The following is a 16187-nucleotide window of genomic DNA, read 5'->3' as shown; positions in this document are numbered from 1 at the left end:
CCCACTACTGGGCATATACCCAAAGAAAACCATAATCCCAAAAGAAACTTGTACCATAATGTTTATTGCAGCACTATTTACAATAGCCAGGACATGGAAGCAACCTAAATGCCCAGCAACAAATGAATGGATACAGAAGATGTGGCATATATATACAATGGAATATTACTCAGCTATAAAAAGGGATGAGATGGAGCTATATGTCATGAGGTGGATAGAACTACAGTCTGTCATACAGAGTGAAGTAAGTCAGAAAGAGAAGGACAAATATTGTATGCTAACTCACATATACGGAATCTAAAAATGGTACTGTTGGACTCAGTGACCAGAACAAGGATGCAGATACAGAGAATGGACTGGAGAACTCAAGGTATGGGAGGGGGCGGGGGGTGAAGGGGAAACTGAGACGAAGCGAGAGAGTAACACAGACATATATATACTACCAACTGTAAAATAGTCAGTGGGAAGTTGTTGTATAACAAAGGGAGTCCAACTCGAGGATGGAAGATGCCTTTGAGGACTGGGGCGGGGAGGGTGGGGGGGGCTTGGGGGGGGCGTCAAGGAAGGGAGGGAAGATGGGGATATGTGTATAAAAACGGATGATTGAACCTGGTGTACCCCCCCAAAAAAATAAATAAATAAATAAATAAATAAATAAATAAATAAATAAATAAATAAAAAAATAAAAAAAATTAAAAAAAAAAAAAAAAAGCATTAAGATTCTTTTCCCATATAGGTCATCAGAGAACACTGAGTGGAGTTCCCTGTGCTATACAGTAGGTTCCTATTATTTATTCTATATAGTAGTGTGCATATGTTAATCCTAGTCTTCCAATTTATCACTTTCCCCCACATTTCCCCTTTGGTAACCATAAGTTTGATTTCAATATCTGTGAGTTTGTTTCTGTTTTGTAAATAAGTTGATTTATATCATTTTTATTAGATTCCACATATAAATGATATCATATATTTGTCTTCGACTAACTTCACTTAGCATGATGTATATATAACTGATTCATTTTGCTGTACATGGAAACTAACACAACATTGTAAGTGAACTATAGTCTAACAAAAACAAACAAACAAGTAAATAAAAGCATTAAGGCCAATTAATCCTGTCCTATTTCTCATCTCTGCTCAGCTTGGCAATACCTCCAACTCCTCTGTTTGCTTCTCCTGCCCTGTACTCACAGGGCTACACAGCTCTGGTTTTTCTTTCAGATGTGCTTCTGTTCCCTCACCCCATCCCCAAGGCCCCCAGCCAAATTACCTGTCACACTCCACGAAATCTCCCTGAATTGTAAAGAAACCACCCCACACCCTAACTTCTTCCCCCAGTGTTCTCTCAACCTCCTCTGTTCTCCCAACAGTGCCTGCCTCTCTGCCAGGGATGCCACACTTAGTGGGTGAGGCTCATTCTCTCACTCCCCAGGAAGCTGGGAAAAAGGAGTCAATATTTTTCCAAATTCCTTCCCACCACCAAGCCATTACTCTCCTACCCTTGTTTCAAAAGCTAACCTCTACTCTGACACCTCTCCTTTTGTGGCCCACTTTACAAGCACCCCATCATTCTGAGTAAATAACCTTTCTCCTGAATGACAGAAAAAAAAAAAATCAAGCTCATTGGGCAAGAATCTCCTTGGACTCCAGTCCTCAAACTAACTGACAGTACCTGCATTTGTACTTTCCTTTCATTCCTGGCACTTGTGTCCATGGAGGAGATGAGCTTCCTCCTATCAAACTATTAAAGGTTAATCTCTCTAGGTGTGCAATGTCGTCCTTTCCCTTCGCCCTCTCCAGGGACTATGTTTAATTGCCCACATATTCCTTTTCTGGATGTTTCACACTCACAATCTATGTACGTGTGTGTGTATGTATGTGTATCTGTGTGTGTGTATATATTCCCCTGCCTCAGGCCCACAATGCCATCCAGTTGTCTAAGTAACATGCATTCTTTCTGCCTCTTTTCATGATCAGGTTTCTCCAAACGCTAGTCTGCTCTTACTTTGTCCAGTTTCTGACCTTCTATTCAGTTCTCAACCCACTACTCTCTGATTTCCATTCTAATGAAACTGTTCTAAGCTTACCAAGGATATCCATGTGATCAAGCCCCATGAAAACGTTTCCATTTTATCTTCCTTGACCTCTCTGTAGCATGTAACAATAGTCTGTAATGATCCTTTTGTTCAAATGCTCTCTTCCCTTGGTTTCTACATCAACCTCTAGTTCATCAATTTCCTTCTACCTTTTGCTCATTCCACTTCACTATTTTGTTCCTCTGTTCATGACCTCAATGTTGCCACTATGCAGGACTCCAGTGTTGGCCCTGTTCTTTTATCACTTGAGCCTCCCATGGATGACTATTCAAATCCAGGAGTTTCACCTACACTTGATCTTATTCCCAGCCTACACGTGATCTTGTTCCCAATTATCTACGTCAGGACAGACCTCAACACTAATCACCAGAGTCATATATTTAATTAACTCCATTTCATTTTATTGTCCTATGGATACCTGAACCCTCAACACATCCCAAACTGAACTCATCATTTTCCTGCTCAGCCTGTCCATGCTCCTATTATCTTATGCCAAAGAATTAACGGTCCCGCTATCCATCTAGTTGCTCCGTTCAGAAACGTGGGACATCCTCCTGCTCCTTCTCACTCCCAACATGTTATCAGTCACCGATTCCTACAGCTTCTCTAACTCTTAAGTCCAGTCCCTCCTTAATTTGGCCTCAAGTACTTCTTGCTTGCGTTGTTAAATTCTTAATTAACCTCCCATTCTCTAAGTACTCACTCTACATAAGCCATTTTGCACAGAACTGCAAGAATACAAAATTGTATTGGGTTGGCCAAAAAGTTCATTTGGTGTTTTCTGTAAGATGGCTCTAGTAGTGCATAGTTGTCTTTAACATTATTCAAAACAATTTTGTTAGACTGTATTGTGACAGCTGTCATATCAGCGTGCACTTAAAAAACATCAAAATTGGTGAATTTTTGTGTAGACATTTTAATATTAAAGGTGGAAGAAAAAAGCAACATTTTCAGCATATTACACTTTATTATTTCAAGAAAGGTAAAAAAGCAACTGAAATGCAAAAAAAGATTTGTGCAGTGTATGGAAAAGGTTCCGTGACTGATCAAACATGTCAAAAGTGGTTTGCGAAGTTTCGTGCTGGAGACTTCTCGCTGGACAATGCTCCACAGTCGGGTGGACCAGCTGAAGTTGACAGTGATCAAATCAAGACATTCATTGAGAACAATCAACGTTATACCACGCGGGAGAGAGCCGACATACTCAAAATATCCAGACTGAGCGCTGAAAATCATTTGCACCAGCCTGGTTATGTTCATTGCTTTGATGTTTGGGTTCCACATAAGTTAAGCAAAAAAAACCTTCTTGACCATATTTCTGCATGCAATTCTCTACTTAAATGTAATGAAAACATTTCATTTTTATAACAAATTGTGACGGGCGATGAAAAGTGGATACTGTACAATAACATGGAATGGAAGAGATTGTGGGGCAAGTGAAATGAACCACCACCAACCACACCAAAGGCCGGTCTTCATCCAAAGAAGGTGATATTGTGTATATGGTGGGATTGGAAGGGAGTCCTCTATTATAAGCTTCTTCTGGAAAACAAAACAATTAATTCCAACAAGTACTGCTCCCAATTAGACCAACTGAAAGCAGCACTCAACGAAAAGAGTCCAGAATTAGTCAACAGAAAATGCATAATCTTCCATCAGGATAATGCTAGACCGTGTGTTTCTTTGATACCAGGCAAAAACTGTTACAGCTTGACTGGGAAGTTCTGATTCATCCACCATATGCACCAGACATTGCACCTTCAAGTTTCCATTTGTTTTGTTCTTCACAAAATTCTCTTAATGGAAAAAATTTCAATTCCCTGGAAGACTTCAAAAGGCACCTAGAACAGTTCTTTGCTCAAAAAGATAAAAAGTTTTGGGAAGATGGAGTTATGAAGTTGCCTGAAAAATGGCAGAAGGTAGTAGAACAAAACAGTGAATACTGTTTTGTTCAATAAAGTTCTTGGTGAAAATGAAAAATGTGTCTTTTATTTTTATTTAAAAACCGAAGGAAGCTTTTGGCCAACCCAACATATATTTCTACAATTTTAAGCATGTGAAATTCTCACAGTAATTGTTTAGTATAGTGGGTTTTATTCATAATATTTTCCTGCATTTTCCAAATGTTCCACCATAATCACACGTTGGTTGCTTTTTTTTTTTAACGTAGAAGCAAAAAGAAAGCTATTTTATAACGTGAAAACAAAGAGAAATAATACTATACCATGCATCAGTGGCATATCTAGAAGACAACATTCCTGTGTATGCCAAGGCCTTGGAGACAGCTTGAGTCCTGGGGAGTTGGTATAGAGGCAGGTCTTCTTGCTCCCTTGTTTGAGTCACAGCAGGAAGTTCAACAAGCAAGCCAGAACCTTGGACGTCATTTGGAATCATCATGCCTAAAGAGCAAACCCAGATGAGAGTGAGCACACAATATACTCAGTCATTCTTCATTCATTCAACAAATAGTTATGGATATCTACTAGACAGGCCCCTTCCAGGTAGAAGACTTATTTACACTAAACTAAATAAGTAAAGAGTTCAATATGTCAGATGGTGACAGGACTACGGTAAAAAATTCTGCAAGAAAGCAAGACAGGGACTGTTCAGTGAAAGCTGGTTACAATTTTAAGCGTGGTCTCACTGAAAAGATGTTATTTTAGCTATATGAATCTTTTTTCAAAAGAATCGCCCTGATAAGTCAGAAAGGGAAAGACAAATACTGTATGAAATCACTTATATGTGGAATCTAAAAAATAAAACAAACTAGTGAATAAATCCAGAAAGAAGCAGACTCACAGATATAGAGAACAATCTAGTGGTTACCAGTGCGGAGAGGGAAATGGGGAAGAGCAACAAGGGGTAGGGAGAGAAAAAGGGTTCTTATGGAATTATATGTAATCATGTCTGAGAAACTTTTGAAAACAGTAAAACACTGTAAAATTTAAAGAATCATTCAATTAAAACAAAAAAAGAATCCCCTTCATGATGGTATTCTTATGTTACTATAAATTTTCCTTTTATCAACCTAGGCTGTCTCAATTACAGGCACACTGACATTTCACCAATTGAAAAAAAATAATTCCACAGAATAACAAATAACCAAATAAAAACACTCATATTTTTAAAGGGGCTTTGTTGATAAATTCCAGAATTCTTTTATATTTGTTACATTATTTAATTCTCACATTAAACTATGAGTTAGAAAAGATAATAGCAACAATATATTATAGATGGGGAATTCTAGGTCAAGGAATTTTGCCAATTAGAATGTACAAATTGGGACTTCCCTGGCAGCCCAGTGGTTAAGACTCTGAGCTTTCACTGCAGGGGGCACGGGTTCGATCCCTGGTCAGGGAACTAAGATCCCGCATGCTTCTCGGCGCAGCCAAACAAAAAATGTACAAATTTACCTGACGTGTCATCTGTGTCATTTTCCCATTTACTGAGAAAAGGAGTAAGTAGGGCATAGCTGTACATGCAGTCCTACGACACATGTTTAGAGACCTGCACCCAGGCTGACATAAACCCATCAATCACTCTCAGGATATACCTCAGTATCCATTATATATAATCTATTATAAATTCTCAGACACTCTTTCTTCAGCACGTTATACAAATATGTGAACAGTGCATCAAATGCCTCCCTTAAATCTATACATTTATAGAATATTTTGGAGTCTTGGCTTATCAGAAAATTAGAAATGATCACTAAGAGATATGTTCTTCTAAAACCTCTCCTATAAGCATCACCTAAACTTTCCATTTGTTCATACTGAACAAATTTTCCAGGAAACTCACTTCTACTTCAGCTTTTTATCTTGTCTAGACACTTTGGAATCAGGATCTAATCCGCTGGTAATGCAGCAGAGAATGTGAAGAGGGGGCAAAAGCACCTGTAATGCTCAAGTGGTATTAAAGGAAGTCTCAGGTGCCTCAGGCACCCTTCACTCTCAACCCCAGGGCCTGCATTCCTGTACACAGTCAAATCCACACACATACCCCACTGCTCTAGCTTTGCCTGTGTCTACCTCCTTCCCCTAAAAAGGCACCGGGGAGGGATGGAGATTCTGGCAGGAATGGCCTAAAACCAGCATTGAAAGAACAGAGAACTGGCTCTATTTGCACAGCTATTTCCCATCCAGCCACGCTGGTAAGCAGCCTAGTAAATTACAGCACTGGGTTTGACAGGTTGCTGCAGTTTGCGTAAAACTTTTCATTACCTGCTCCACACAAAGGCTGCCCGTACCCTTTGCCCACTCCTCCTCCACGGACCCCTGGCAGTGCTTGGCACACACCTCTCCCCTCTCACCGTGCTTGACACAGGCACACGTACAGAGCTGCTCACCAAGCGCAAGGCAGTACCTGGGAGCCCATAAAACAAATCGTGTCCTTCGGGGACTGTATAATTGTCGGGTAAAAGCAACAACAGCAGCACACAGGTTAGGAAAACAGGGAGGTTAAAAAAAAAAAGGTTCCCAGATAAATGGAAGTTCATGCTTACAGGAGAGGAATGGGGGAAATTTCCAAAAGGTTTATGCTTAGGCGCAGAAATAGAAAGATAAAGAAGACAAAGGCAAGAAGAATCCAAGTAGAGAAGAGAGGGCGTTAGTGCACAACTTAGCAACTGGAAGAGAAAAAAAAAATAGGGAATAGGTATGCTGTTAAATCACCACAGAGAAGCAGCATATCACCTTCTCATTCAAGAGACATTTCCTGAGCAGCCACTATGGTAACATAATCAGGTATAATCCTTGCCCTCCAAAAGCTTATGGTAAGGGATAGCCATGCAAATGCTCAAGCGTGCCTGACTCCAGGTGCAATGACAGAAATTCATCCAGGTTCACTGGAGGCCCACTGCAGGGAGGGCCAGTTAAAGACTGGGAAACAGAACTACTTTCTGTCTGAAATCTCTTTTAACACTAAATGTGTTACTGATTTGGAATTTATCTCGTATGCTTTACAGTATTAATTATGCTCATTTCTAGGTTTAGTCTCACAGCCCATGAAGAGCATAGGCTACTTGAGGATACCTACTTTTAGATTAAGTACGGGGTCAAAAATAGCCCTTTACACATAGGCTTTCAAAAATAATTTTTTAATTTAAGTGCTCATAGGTAAATCCAAAACTGTCTGTTACTAACAGAGTGATCAAAGGGCTGCAGATCTGAAGGAGGCCTTACAGAACACTAAGTCCAATTCCATCATTTTACAGCTGAGGAAGTGGAGAGGCTTGGAGAAGCAGGCAGCTTGCCTGGTAACACAGCAGCTTAACGGCTCGGTACTGAGGGACGTGGGACTGAAACTATACTGTCTCTGTATCAATAATTTCTTAGTCCACCCATGGTTAGCACTAATCCAAGTACCTGCCACCATAGCATTCTGGTGGCTCTCAAAAAATTTTCCAAAGTGCATGTGGTTATGAACACTTTCCAGTGAGGACAGGCCTAAGGTATACAAGTGTAGCTTAATTCCTTCCTAAAGCTATAATCTCCAAAACTAAATTCCCAGGACCTTGCCAAATATTAGATTAAGGCAGTATAGTGGGTTGAATGATGGCCCACCTAAAATACATATTTCTTTGCCACAGAACCTATAAATGAGACCTTATACGAAAAAAAAGGGCTTTGCAGATGTAATTAAATTAAGTATCTTGGAATGAGACCATTCTGGGTTATCCAAGTGGGCCCTAAACTCAACAACAGGTGTCCTTATAAGAGAGAGAAGAAAAGGAGACATGGATAGGGAGAAGAGGAGAGGGCCACGTGAGGACCGAAGCAGAGATGAGAATGAAGTAGCCACAAAAGCCAAAGGATGCTGGAACCACCTGAAGCTGGACAAGGAAAAAAACATTCTTCCCTAGAGCCTTCGGAAGGAGCACAGCATCTTAATTTAGCACTTCTGGACTCCAGAACAGTGAGAGAATTAACTTCTGTTGTTTTAAGCCACCAAGTTTGTGGCTATTTGTTACAGCAGCTCTAGGTAATTCATACAGGCAGCAGAAGGCAGAGGAAATAACTTTGGACTCAGATGATACCCAGAGCAGGGCCCAGAGGAAGGCTGGATTATCCCATGAAGACAAAATCCCTTTCTCTATCTTTTTCCCAACTCTACTGCCCCTCCTCACAAACACCCACTCCATATTTGTAGTCTATTTCTTTCAATCCTGACAGTATAAAACAGTGAGTGGTTCTCAACCACGGGCAATTTTGTCTCTCAAGGGACATTTGACAATGTCTGAAGACATTTTGATGCAACTGGAATCTAGGGTTAGAAGGCAAGGAGGCTGCTAAACATCTAATAGTGCAAAGGTAAGCCCTCTACAACAGAATTATCTGGCCCAAAATAATGCTTATATTGCTGTAAAGTATCTAAATTAAACAGATATGGGCCATAAATTCATTTATGAATTCAGCTGTGCTGTAAATCTTCTCTTAAGTATTTAATAGAGGACTACATATGTGGTGAATTTAAAAAGACAAACAAAAAACAGTATACCAAGAGAGTTTTGGTTGAAAAGTCCCATTTTTCTCCTAGTTACAACCAGTTATACATTATGAAAAATTGAATAGACTCATTTAATCTTAGATATTCAAAATTGACTATGCTAATTTTCTTTTTAAATTAACTATTCATGATGTGTTCTGACCCGCAGGGAACTGGCAATTGTTATCATCTCACAGATGCCTTCAATCTTTAACCACATTAAGAATCCCATTCTGTAGATTTTACTTGACAGAATGTTGAATTCCTAAGAAACTGTTACATAGCTTTCTACAGCTCTCTCTCTCCTAACAACATATTACCATGCAACATAAGAACTGCCCCCAGTGAAAGACTTTTCCTATAAGTAGAGTCAAAACAGGTGAAGGACAGCATGAAAAGTGAACAATGGCTCTATAAATCCCAATGCTATGACAGAACTTACCAGTCTCACCTAGAGATCTTAATATTACAACGATATTCGATATTGCAGTGTTGCATGAGGAAAGGTTATCTTTTAAAGTCAAGTTTTCGAAAATATAGAAGAATCAATATGGGAAGAGGCAAGGAGAAGCACTATACTTTTAGGATTCTTTAATGGAAACTAAGTTCTTAATGTACCAAAATTGACTGTAATATATAGCTGTAAAAATGTTTCATAAATGTTTAAAATATGTCTCTCTTTATTAATATTTAATAACCCCATTCAATGAGCTAACAGTATCACTTAATAGCATCAGAGATTTTAATATATATTAGTAGAGACTTATTTCAGATTCAGCATAAGGCACTAGTTTTAGTTTTAATCCATACAGCTAATAAAAAGCAAAACGAGGCAGGGAAAATGCAGCCCTCTCAGAAAACAGAATCTGAAGGCTCGAAGTTGAAATATGAGTCACGTTATTTTTCCAGATATTGTGAAGCAGATTAATTAAAAAGCAGATTTCAATTCAAAACATTATAATGAATGAAAATGTGACAGTAAAATTCATCATATACACAAATAAAACTGAAAGACTGAACAATAACGTAATTTGTGTTTATGAGAAACAAAAACCACAAACCTAAATCCAGACTACTTTTTGTTAATGAATTAAGATTTTCCAGATTGTCAAATCTGCCTTGTTGACTGTTTCCTTCAGTTGAGGGTATGGAGGATAGGGAATCAATGCCAAAGTTTTCTTTCATCTCGAGGAAGAGAAACAGAAATGCATTAGAACTTTATGATAAAATGTGGAACACCATAACATTGTTCAGTCCAGATCATAATGACAGTGGAAAACTGGCCTTGCAAACAGGCCTTCTCAAGTAACCGTTTATACCATGGTAAGCAGTAACAAATGCTGGTAACTTAATATCTGCAAGAGTACAGGCTAGTAAAATCTATTTTTTCCAAACACTATATTTTTTAACAACAACAAAAAATTGTTTAATAAACATTAATAAGTGGATCTGAATAAACATTCACCAAGGTAGAGGAATAAAAGACCTATCAAGTCAAGCAAGGTCAATGCTTGATATACACTACATCCTGGATCATGTTGGATCACAACTTAAATGTCTTCATTGCTGATCCAGAAACACCTGGTTAATTTTCACAGTTCTAAGCCTTTGCTGTGCCCTCCCTGACACCTTTATCTGCTTAGTGAACAACTTGTTCCCCAAACCTAAAAACTACAGATAAGCACAGTCAATAGTTATTACACTTTCTTGGCTTCCTTTTATACACATCTTTCATGGTTTTCCAAAGTTACAATCTTTCAGAACATACAATTTTCACTGATGTATTTTATTATGATATTTAAAAACTTTTATATGCAATTAAATGACAACATTATGGCCACCATAGGCATATATACCTTAATTCATTTAAGGTGAATAACACTATATTATTATGGCCACCATAGGTGTATATACCTTAATTCATTTAAGGTGAAGAACACTATGTTATTCTCTATTGTTGGAAATTTCGGTTATTCAAAACAAAAATATGAGTTATATATTTTACAACAGTCCATGTTTTTTCATGGTTATACCGGTCATACTTCAATGTAAGAAAAGGACTTCTCATAAACTGATATACCAAATACTGCTACATTTTATCAAACAGATTATGAATATAATTGAGTATATGCCTACATCAGATATCCAAAGGAGCCTACAGTACATAGAATTCGACTCAAATATTAAATAGAGGTGAGAAAGGAAATATGACTCCTTAGTTGCCTAGAATAAAATAAGCAAGAACAACTTCTTAGAGAAAGGCGTAAGGAGGAGATGACAGCCACTGAGTACTTAAAAGAAGAAATTTTACAATTTTTGAACTGTTTGGGTATTCTTTTTCTAAGTTAATGGCAATTATGTAACAGAGGAATAAGAAAACCTAAATCTGAGATTTCAATACAGTGGATACAAAAGGTTAGAGCTTTACAAAAATCAATTCAATTTTTTTCTAAATAGAAAAGAAAATAAGAACATAAAATTATTCTCAGGTAAATAATACTTAGGCAAAAAGAATCAGATATTTATAAAAAGGGCAAACGACATAGACATTTCTCCAAAAAATATTTGAAGATGGCCAATAAGCACATGAAAAGTTGCTCGAAGTCAGTAATAGAGAAATACAAATCAAAACCACAGTGAGCTACCACTGCACACCTATTTAAAAAACAGAAAACAGGACTTCCCGGTGGTCCAATAGTTAAGACTTCGCCTTCCAGTGCAGGGGGGTGTGGGTTCAATCCCTGGTCAGGGAGCTAAGATCCTACAAGCCTTGCAGCCAAAAAACAAAGCAAATTCAGTAAAGACTTTAAAAATGGTCCACATTAAAAAAAAAAATCTTTATAAAAAAAACTTGGTGAGGGTAGCCTGATTTAAAACAAAAAAAACAGAAAACAAGTGTTGGTGAGCATGTGGAGAAATTAGAAAACTTATGCATTGCTGGCAGGAATGTAAAATGGTGCAGCTGCTACGGAAAACAGTATGGTGATTCCTCAAAAAATTAAACGGAATTACCATATGATCTAGCAATTTCACCTCTGAGTATATAGCACCCAAAATTTGGTTTTCAAACAAATATTTGTATACCAATGTCCACAGCAGCATTGTTCACAATAGCCAAAGGTAGAAATAACCCAGATGTCTATCAACTGATGAATGAGTAAACAAAATGTGGCATATACATTCAATGGAATGTTATTCAGCCTCAAAAAGGGAGAAAACACTGACGTGCTACATGTACGAACCCTGGAGACATCATGCTAAGTGAAATGAGCCAGACACAAAAGGATAAATACTGTATGATTCCACTTACATGAGGTGTTTTGAGTAATTCAATTCTTAGAGACAGAAAGTAGAGTTGTGGTTGGTTGCCAGAGGATAAGGCAAGAGGAGAATGAGCAGTTATTGCTTAGTGGGTACAGAGTTTCAATTTGGGAAGATGAAAAAGTTCTGGAGAGGGATGGTGGTAATGGTTGTACAGTGATGTGAGTGTATTAATGCCAAGGGAACTGTAACCCTAAAAATGGTTAAAATGGTCAATTTTATGTAATATATATTTTATCACAACTAAAAATAAAGAACCAGATCTATAAACCTTGATGGTTTTGCCCTTCAATTCAAATGGAGTTAAGAGGGTGGTGGAGAAAGACAAACTTGTAAGTAGTTGGGTACTATTTGCCTTCCACAACTATAACTATATCTGTAGCCCCAAATGGATGTTACAGTGAAGACCGAGGTGATAATGCTCCTCTATCCTTCTGGAGGGTCCCCCCTAAATAGAAGAGTATTGGGAATTACATATTTGTAAAGCATTTGACTGTGTTTTTAAAATCCACCCACCCAGGGCTTATAATATTAGATAATAAATTATCGTCAGGGGGTCTACCATAATGAGAAAAAGGCAAATAAAGATCCAAGCCCATCCTGATCATGTGCGTACAACTGTTACAGGGGATTAGAATATTCCACCCAGAAATATGCCACTTTAGTATAAGGATTATTTTGAACTAAGAAAAAGAGTGGTCAAAGAAAAGCTCCCTATTCTCCCCTGCTTCTCAATCACCAGAGACAACTCTGGACTCTTCAGCTCACAGATGGCACTGAGAGAGATATACATGACACACCTTACTAAAACAACCCTTATCTTCCAACAATTTCCCCTGTATATTTACCTTCCCACAGTATGCTGACCCAAAAGCCTAAACCCCTTTTCCTTTGTCTTGTCACTTCTCCACAAATTTACTATTCTTTGTTAAGATGCTATATAAGCCCAAGTTCTAACCCTTCCTTTGAGTGACCCAACACTGAGTTTTTCCTGTGTGTGTGCATGATGCAGGTGTTAATAAACTGCTTGTTTTTCTTCTGTTAATCTGTCTGTTGTCAGTTTAATTTTCAGGGCCCTGGCCAGATGAAACTAGGAGGGTTGAGGAAAATGTTTTTTTCCCTTCCCCTACACTGTCATCACTGTGGGGTGTGGGAAAGGGAGAAAAAGAATTAATGCCCATATATCCAGACAAAACTATAATTCAAAAAGATGCCTGCACCCCTATGTTTATAGCAGCACTAGTCACAATAGCCAAGACATGGAAACAACCTAAATGTTCAGTGACAGATGCATGAATAAAGAACATGTGGAATATTACTCAGCCATAAAAAAGAATGACATAATTCCATTTGCAGCGACATGGATGAACCTAGAGATTATCATACTAAGTGAAGTAAGTCAAAAAGACAAATACCATATGAGATCACTTATGTGGAATCTAAAATATGACACAAATGAACCTATCTATGAAATATAAACAGAATCACAGACAGAGAACAAACTGGTAGTTGCCAAAGGGATGGGGTTTGGGAGAGATGGAGTGAGAGGCTGGGGTTAGCAGATGTAAGCTTTTATATATGGAATGGATAAACAACAAGGTTCTACTGTATAGCACAGAGAACTATATTCAATATTCTATGATAAACCATAATGGAAAAGAATATAAAAAAAGTATGTATATGTATAACTGAATCACTTTGCTATACAGCAGTAATTAACACAACATTGTACATCAACTATACTTCAGTAAAAATAAAAAATTTTAAAAAAGAGTTAATGCTCAAAACAAGAACATGTAATTAAAGAAAATAAAATACTGTTTAGGTAAAACACATTAGGGGTGAAACAATCTTAATCAATGCCAGTTTAGGGACCCTATACAGGTTACCTCACAGAATCAGAAAGCTGGGAACTTTAACAGAGTTAGTAATTAGGATGCATGTCCTTCAAACTGTGAGCACTGAATGTTTAAACAAGCTTTATAAAGAGCACTTTGATAAACAATAGAGGAAGTGGCTGCAGTGTGAAAATCACCAATATAAACTTACAAGAGGAACTTTTAAAAAACCTAATATTACGCAAACTATAGTTGAGATCAGAATAAAATTTTGACTGACAGTATGGATTCAAAAATTACTGTATCTGAAACAACCTAGATGGAAATGAAGATGGTATAGTTGAAAAACAATGTTGAAAGATCAAAAAGTGATCCTAGTAATAATGTAGATTGACATTAAATATGCATTGAAAGAATTTGAATAAAATTCTATCATTAAATGTGAGAACAGGCAAAAAATTGATATTTTATAGGTTTTAAAATAGGAATGCTTAACTAAATTTATAAAGTAAATATTATGAATATACACTTGACTATTTCATCTATATCCCTAAAAGTTTATATAATAAAGTGGGCCTATATTTTAGGTTACCTTATATTGGGGTAAACAGAAAAATTTATTTTTATGGAAGAAAACAGCCACAACAAGGAGTATTTATGAATATTCAATAATCTGCGATTACAAATTTGTCCCATATAACTGAATATTCTGTGTGAGGTCAAGCACTTCCAGACATAGGACTGGGACTGGCAGAGACAGAACCAGTGTCAGTGGCAACATACCAGGTGATTCAACGTCACCTCTTCCCATGTTATGCACATAATCCCAGAACATCTGTTCTCTGGTAGAGTGCCCAGAGTCCACTATCGGAGGTAATCCTCTGGGGTTCCTTAAATACATAAATACAGCATCTTGCATAGCAGAGGGACCCACAAGCATTTGCAAAAAAGGATAGACGTAGGAAGATCTAAGGGAGGCAAGGAAAAAACCCAGCTCTGTCTGTCCTGTGAGAGACCAAACGGAGGCCACTTTGCAAATCACTGCAGGGAAGTTGCTGACCTCAGTGAGAAGGGCACCATACTGTACCTGAACACACTGCTCTGTGCCCCACACAAAAACTTTCATTTGCTTGGACGTTAATTTGGGGAAAGAAATAAACAAACAAAAAAAACATTGAAAACATCCCTAGTGAAAGATTCCAATTGGTGACCAGTTAACTCTAATTTTTTAAGTTTATTGGTGATTTAATAGCAAGGGCAAATCTATTAAAATATAATGTTTTCCTGCCAAATTGTCAACAGGCAGTATCACAAACGTAAACATAATTTTCTAGAGTTCAGTGGCTTTCTATTTAGTATCATATATAATACAAAGGACAGTGTGGACAGCAAGATGAAAATACAATAAATCTTTATTCAACTTTGCCTTGACTTTCCTTGACAAATATATTATGTGAGAAATATAGAGCTGTGTCTCCCTGAGAGAATTTTTTTTAAAAAAAATCACAAATGGCAAAAGAACTCTTCCTTGAAATGGGTAATTAGGAGAAAAACATCACTAAAAAAGGTTTAAAAAAAAAACCCATAAAAGAAAGGCAACTACAGCTTATTGACTTCAACGAGAAATTATGTAATACAGAAATGATGAGGTTTTACTTAAAGCAACACACTGTATGGTACATTTTGGAAAAAATGATGAAAAGACCCATTAAATTTTGTTCAATTGTTTCAGAGTTATATGACTTATGGACAGAAATAGGGAGGGGAGGAGTCAGGGAGGATGTATGTGGAAGATGTATTCTAATCCCTTACCATCTTTTCAGTGCTATAGCCACACTGCTGCATCTCCTGGGAATACACGCTTATCATGGACCTGGCTTCTTGAGGGTCGGGCAGTTCACAATCCTGGTACCACTGTGCACCAAAGTGAAGCTCCTTCATGGACGGAACAGAAGCAGCCTCTTGAATGTGCGATGAGGGGTACGACTCCATGGACTGAAGGCGGTCTTGATATAGCTCATATTCTTCGTCAACAAGCATTTCTCTTTCTTCACCCATTTCCTGCAATCTAGGGGCCATGAATTCATGCATTTCCCAGGCCTCTTTGCTAGTGTTAATCTCTTTTTGTTGGGCCTGGAAAGCCTTTCCCAAATCTAGAAATGGCTCATCCACAAGCTCTTCTTTAAAATAGGGCTCATCTCTAAATCCCTGTGAATAAAAATTGCAGAAAAACTTTAAACTATGTCTGTCTTAAAGCCGCACTCTACACATTAACTGGAAAATTAACCCTTGGCATAGCTGTATCACGGTACTGCATGCCAATGCACGGTTAACCGACAGGCTCTTCATTACAAATGAGGAGAAATACAATCTCACTGCCACACAACCCTCAGTCCCAAAAAGAAACAAATAACAGAAGAGGCAAAAATCTGCCTTTGGCAAGGTG

The 16187-nt window shown here is 37.8% G+C and overlaps 1 protein-coding gene across 6 annotated transcripts in view; it reads right to left on the bottom strand.

Annotated features, from left to right (window-relative positions):
* The window catches only part of PATJ (PATJ crumbs cell polarity complex component), a 335749-nt gene that overhangs the window by 224792 nt on the left and 94770 nt on the right, over positions 1-16187 (bottom strand). For all 6 annotated transcript variants that reach the window (XM_057712781.1, XM_057712798.1, XM_057712772.1 and 3 more), the window contains exons 20-22: positions 15554-15949; positions 9644-9767; positions 4321-4495 (exon numbers count right to left, since the gene is read on the bottom strand). In XM_057712781.1, the coding sequence (XP_057568764.1) occupies positions 4321-4495; positions 9644-9767; positions 15554-15949 (695 nt within the window). The remainder of the gene's footprint in view (positions 1-4320; positions 4496-9643; positions 9768-15553; positions 15950-16187) is intronic.

This window comes from Hippopotamus amphibius, chromosome 1, assembly GCF_030028045.1.
Source record: "Hippopotamus amphibius kiboko isolate mHipAmp2 chromosome 1, mHipAmp2.hap2, whole genome shotgun sequence".
NCBI lineage: Eukaryota > Metazoa > Chordata > Mammalia > Artiodactyla > Hippopotamidae > Hippopotamus > Hippopotamus amphibius.
The sequence above is the reverse complement of the archived record's forward strand: the minus strand, read 5'-3'. Positions and strand labels throughout refer to the sequence as shown.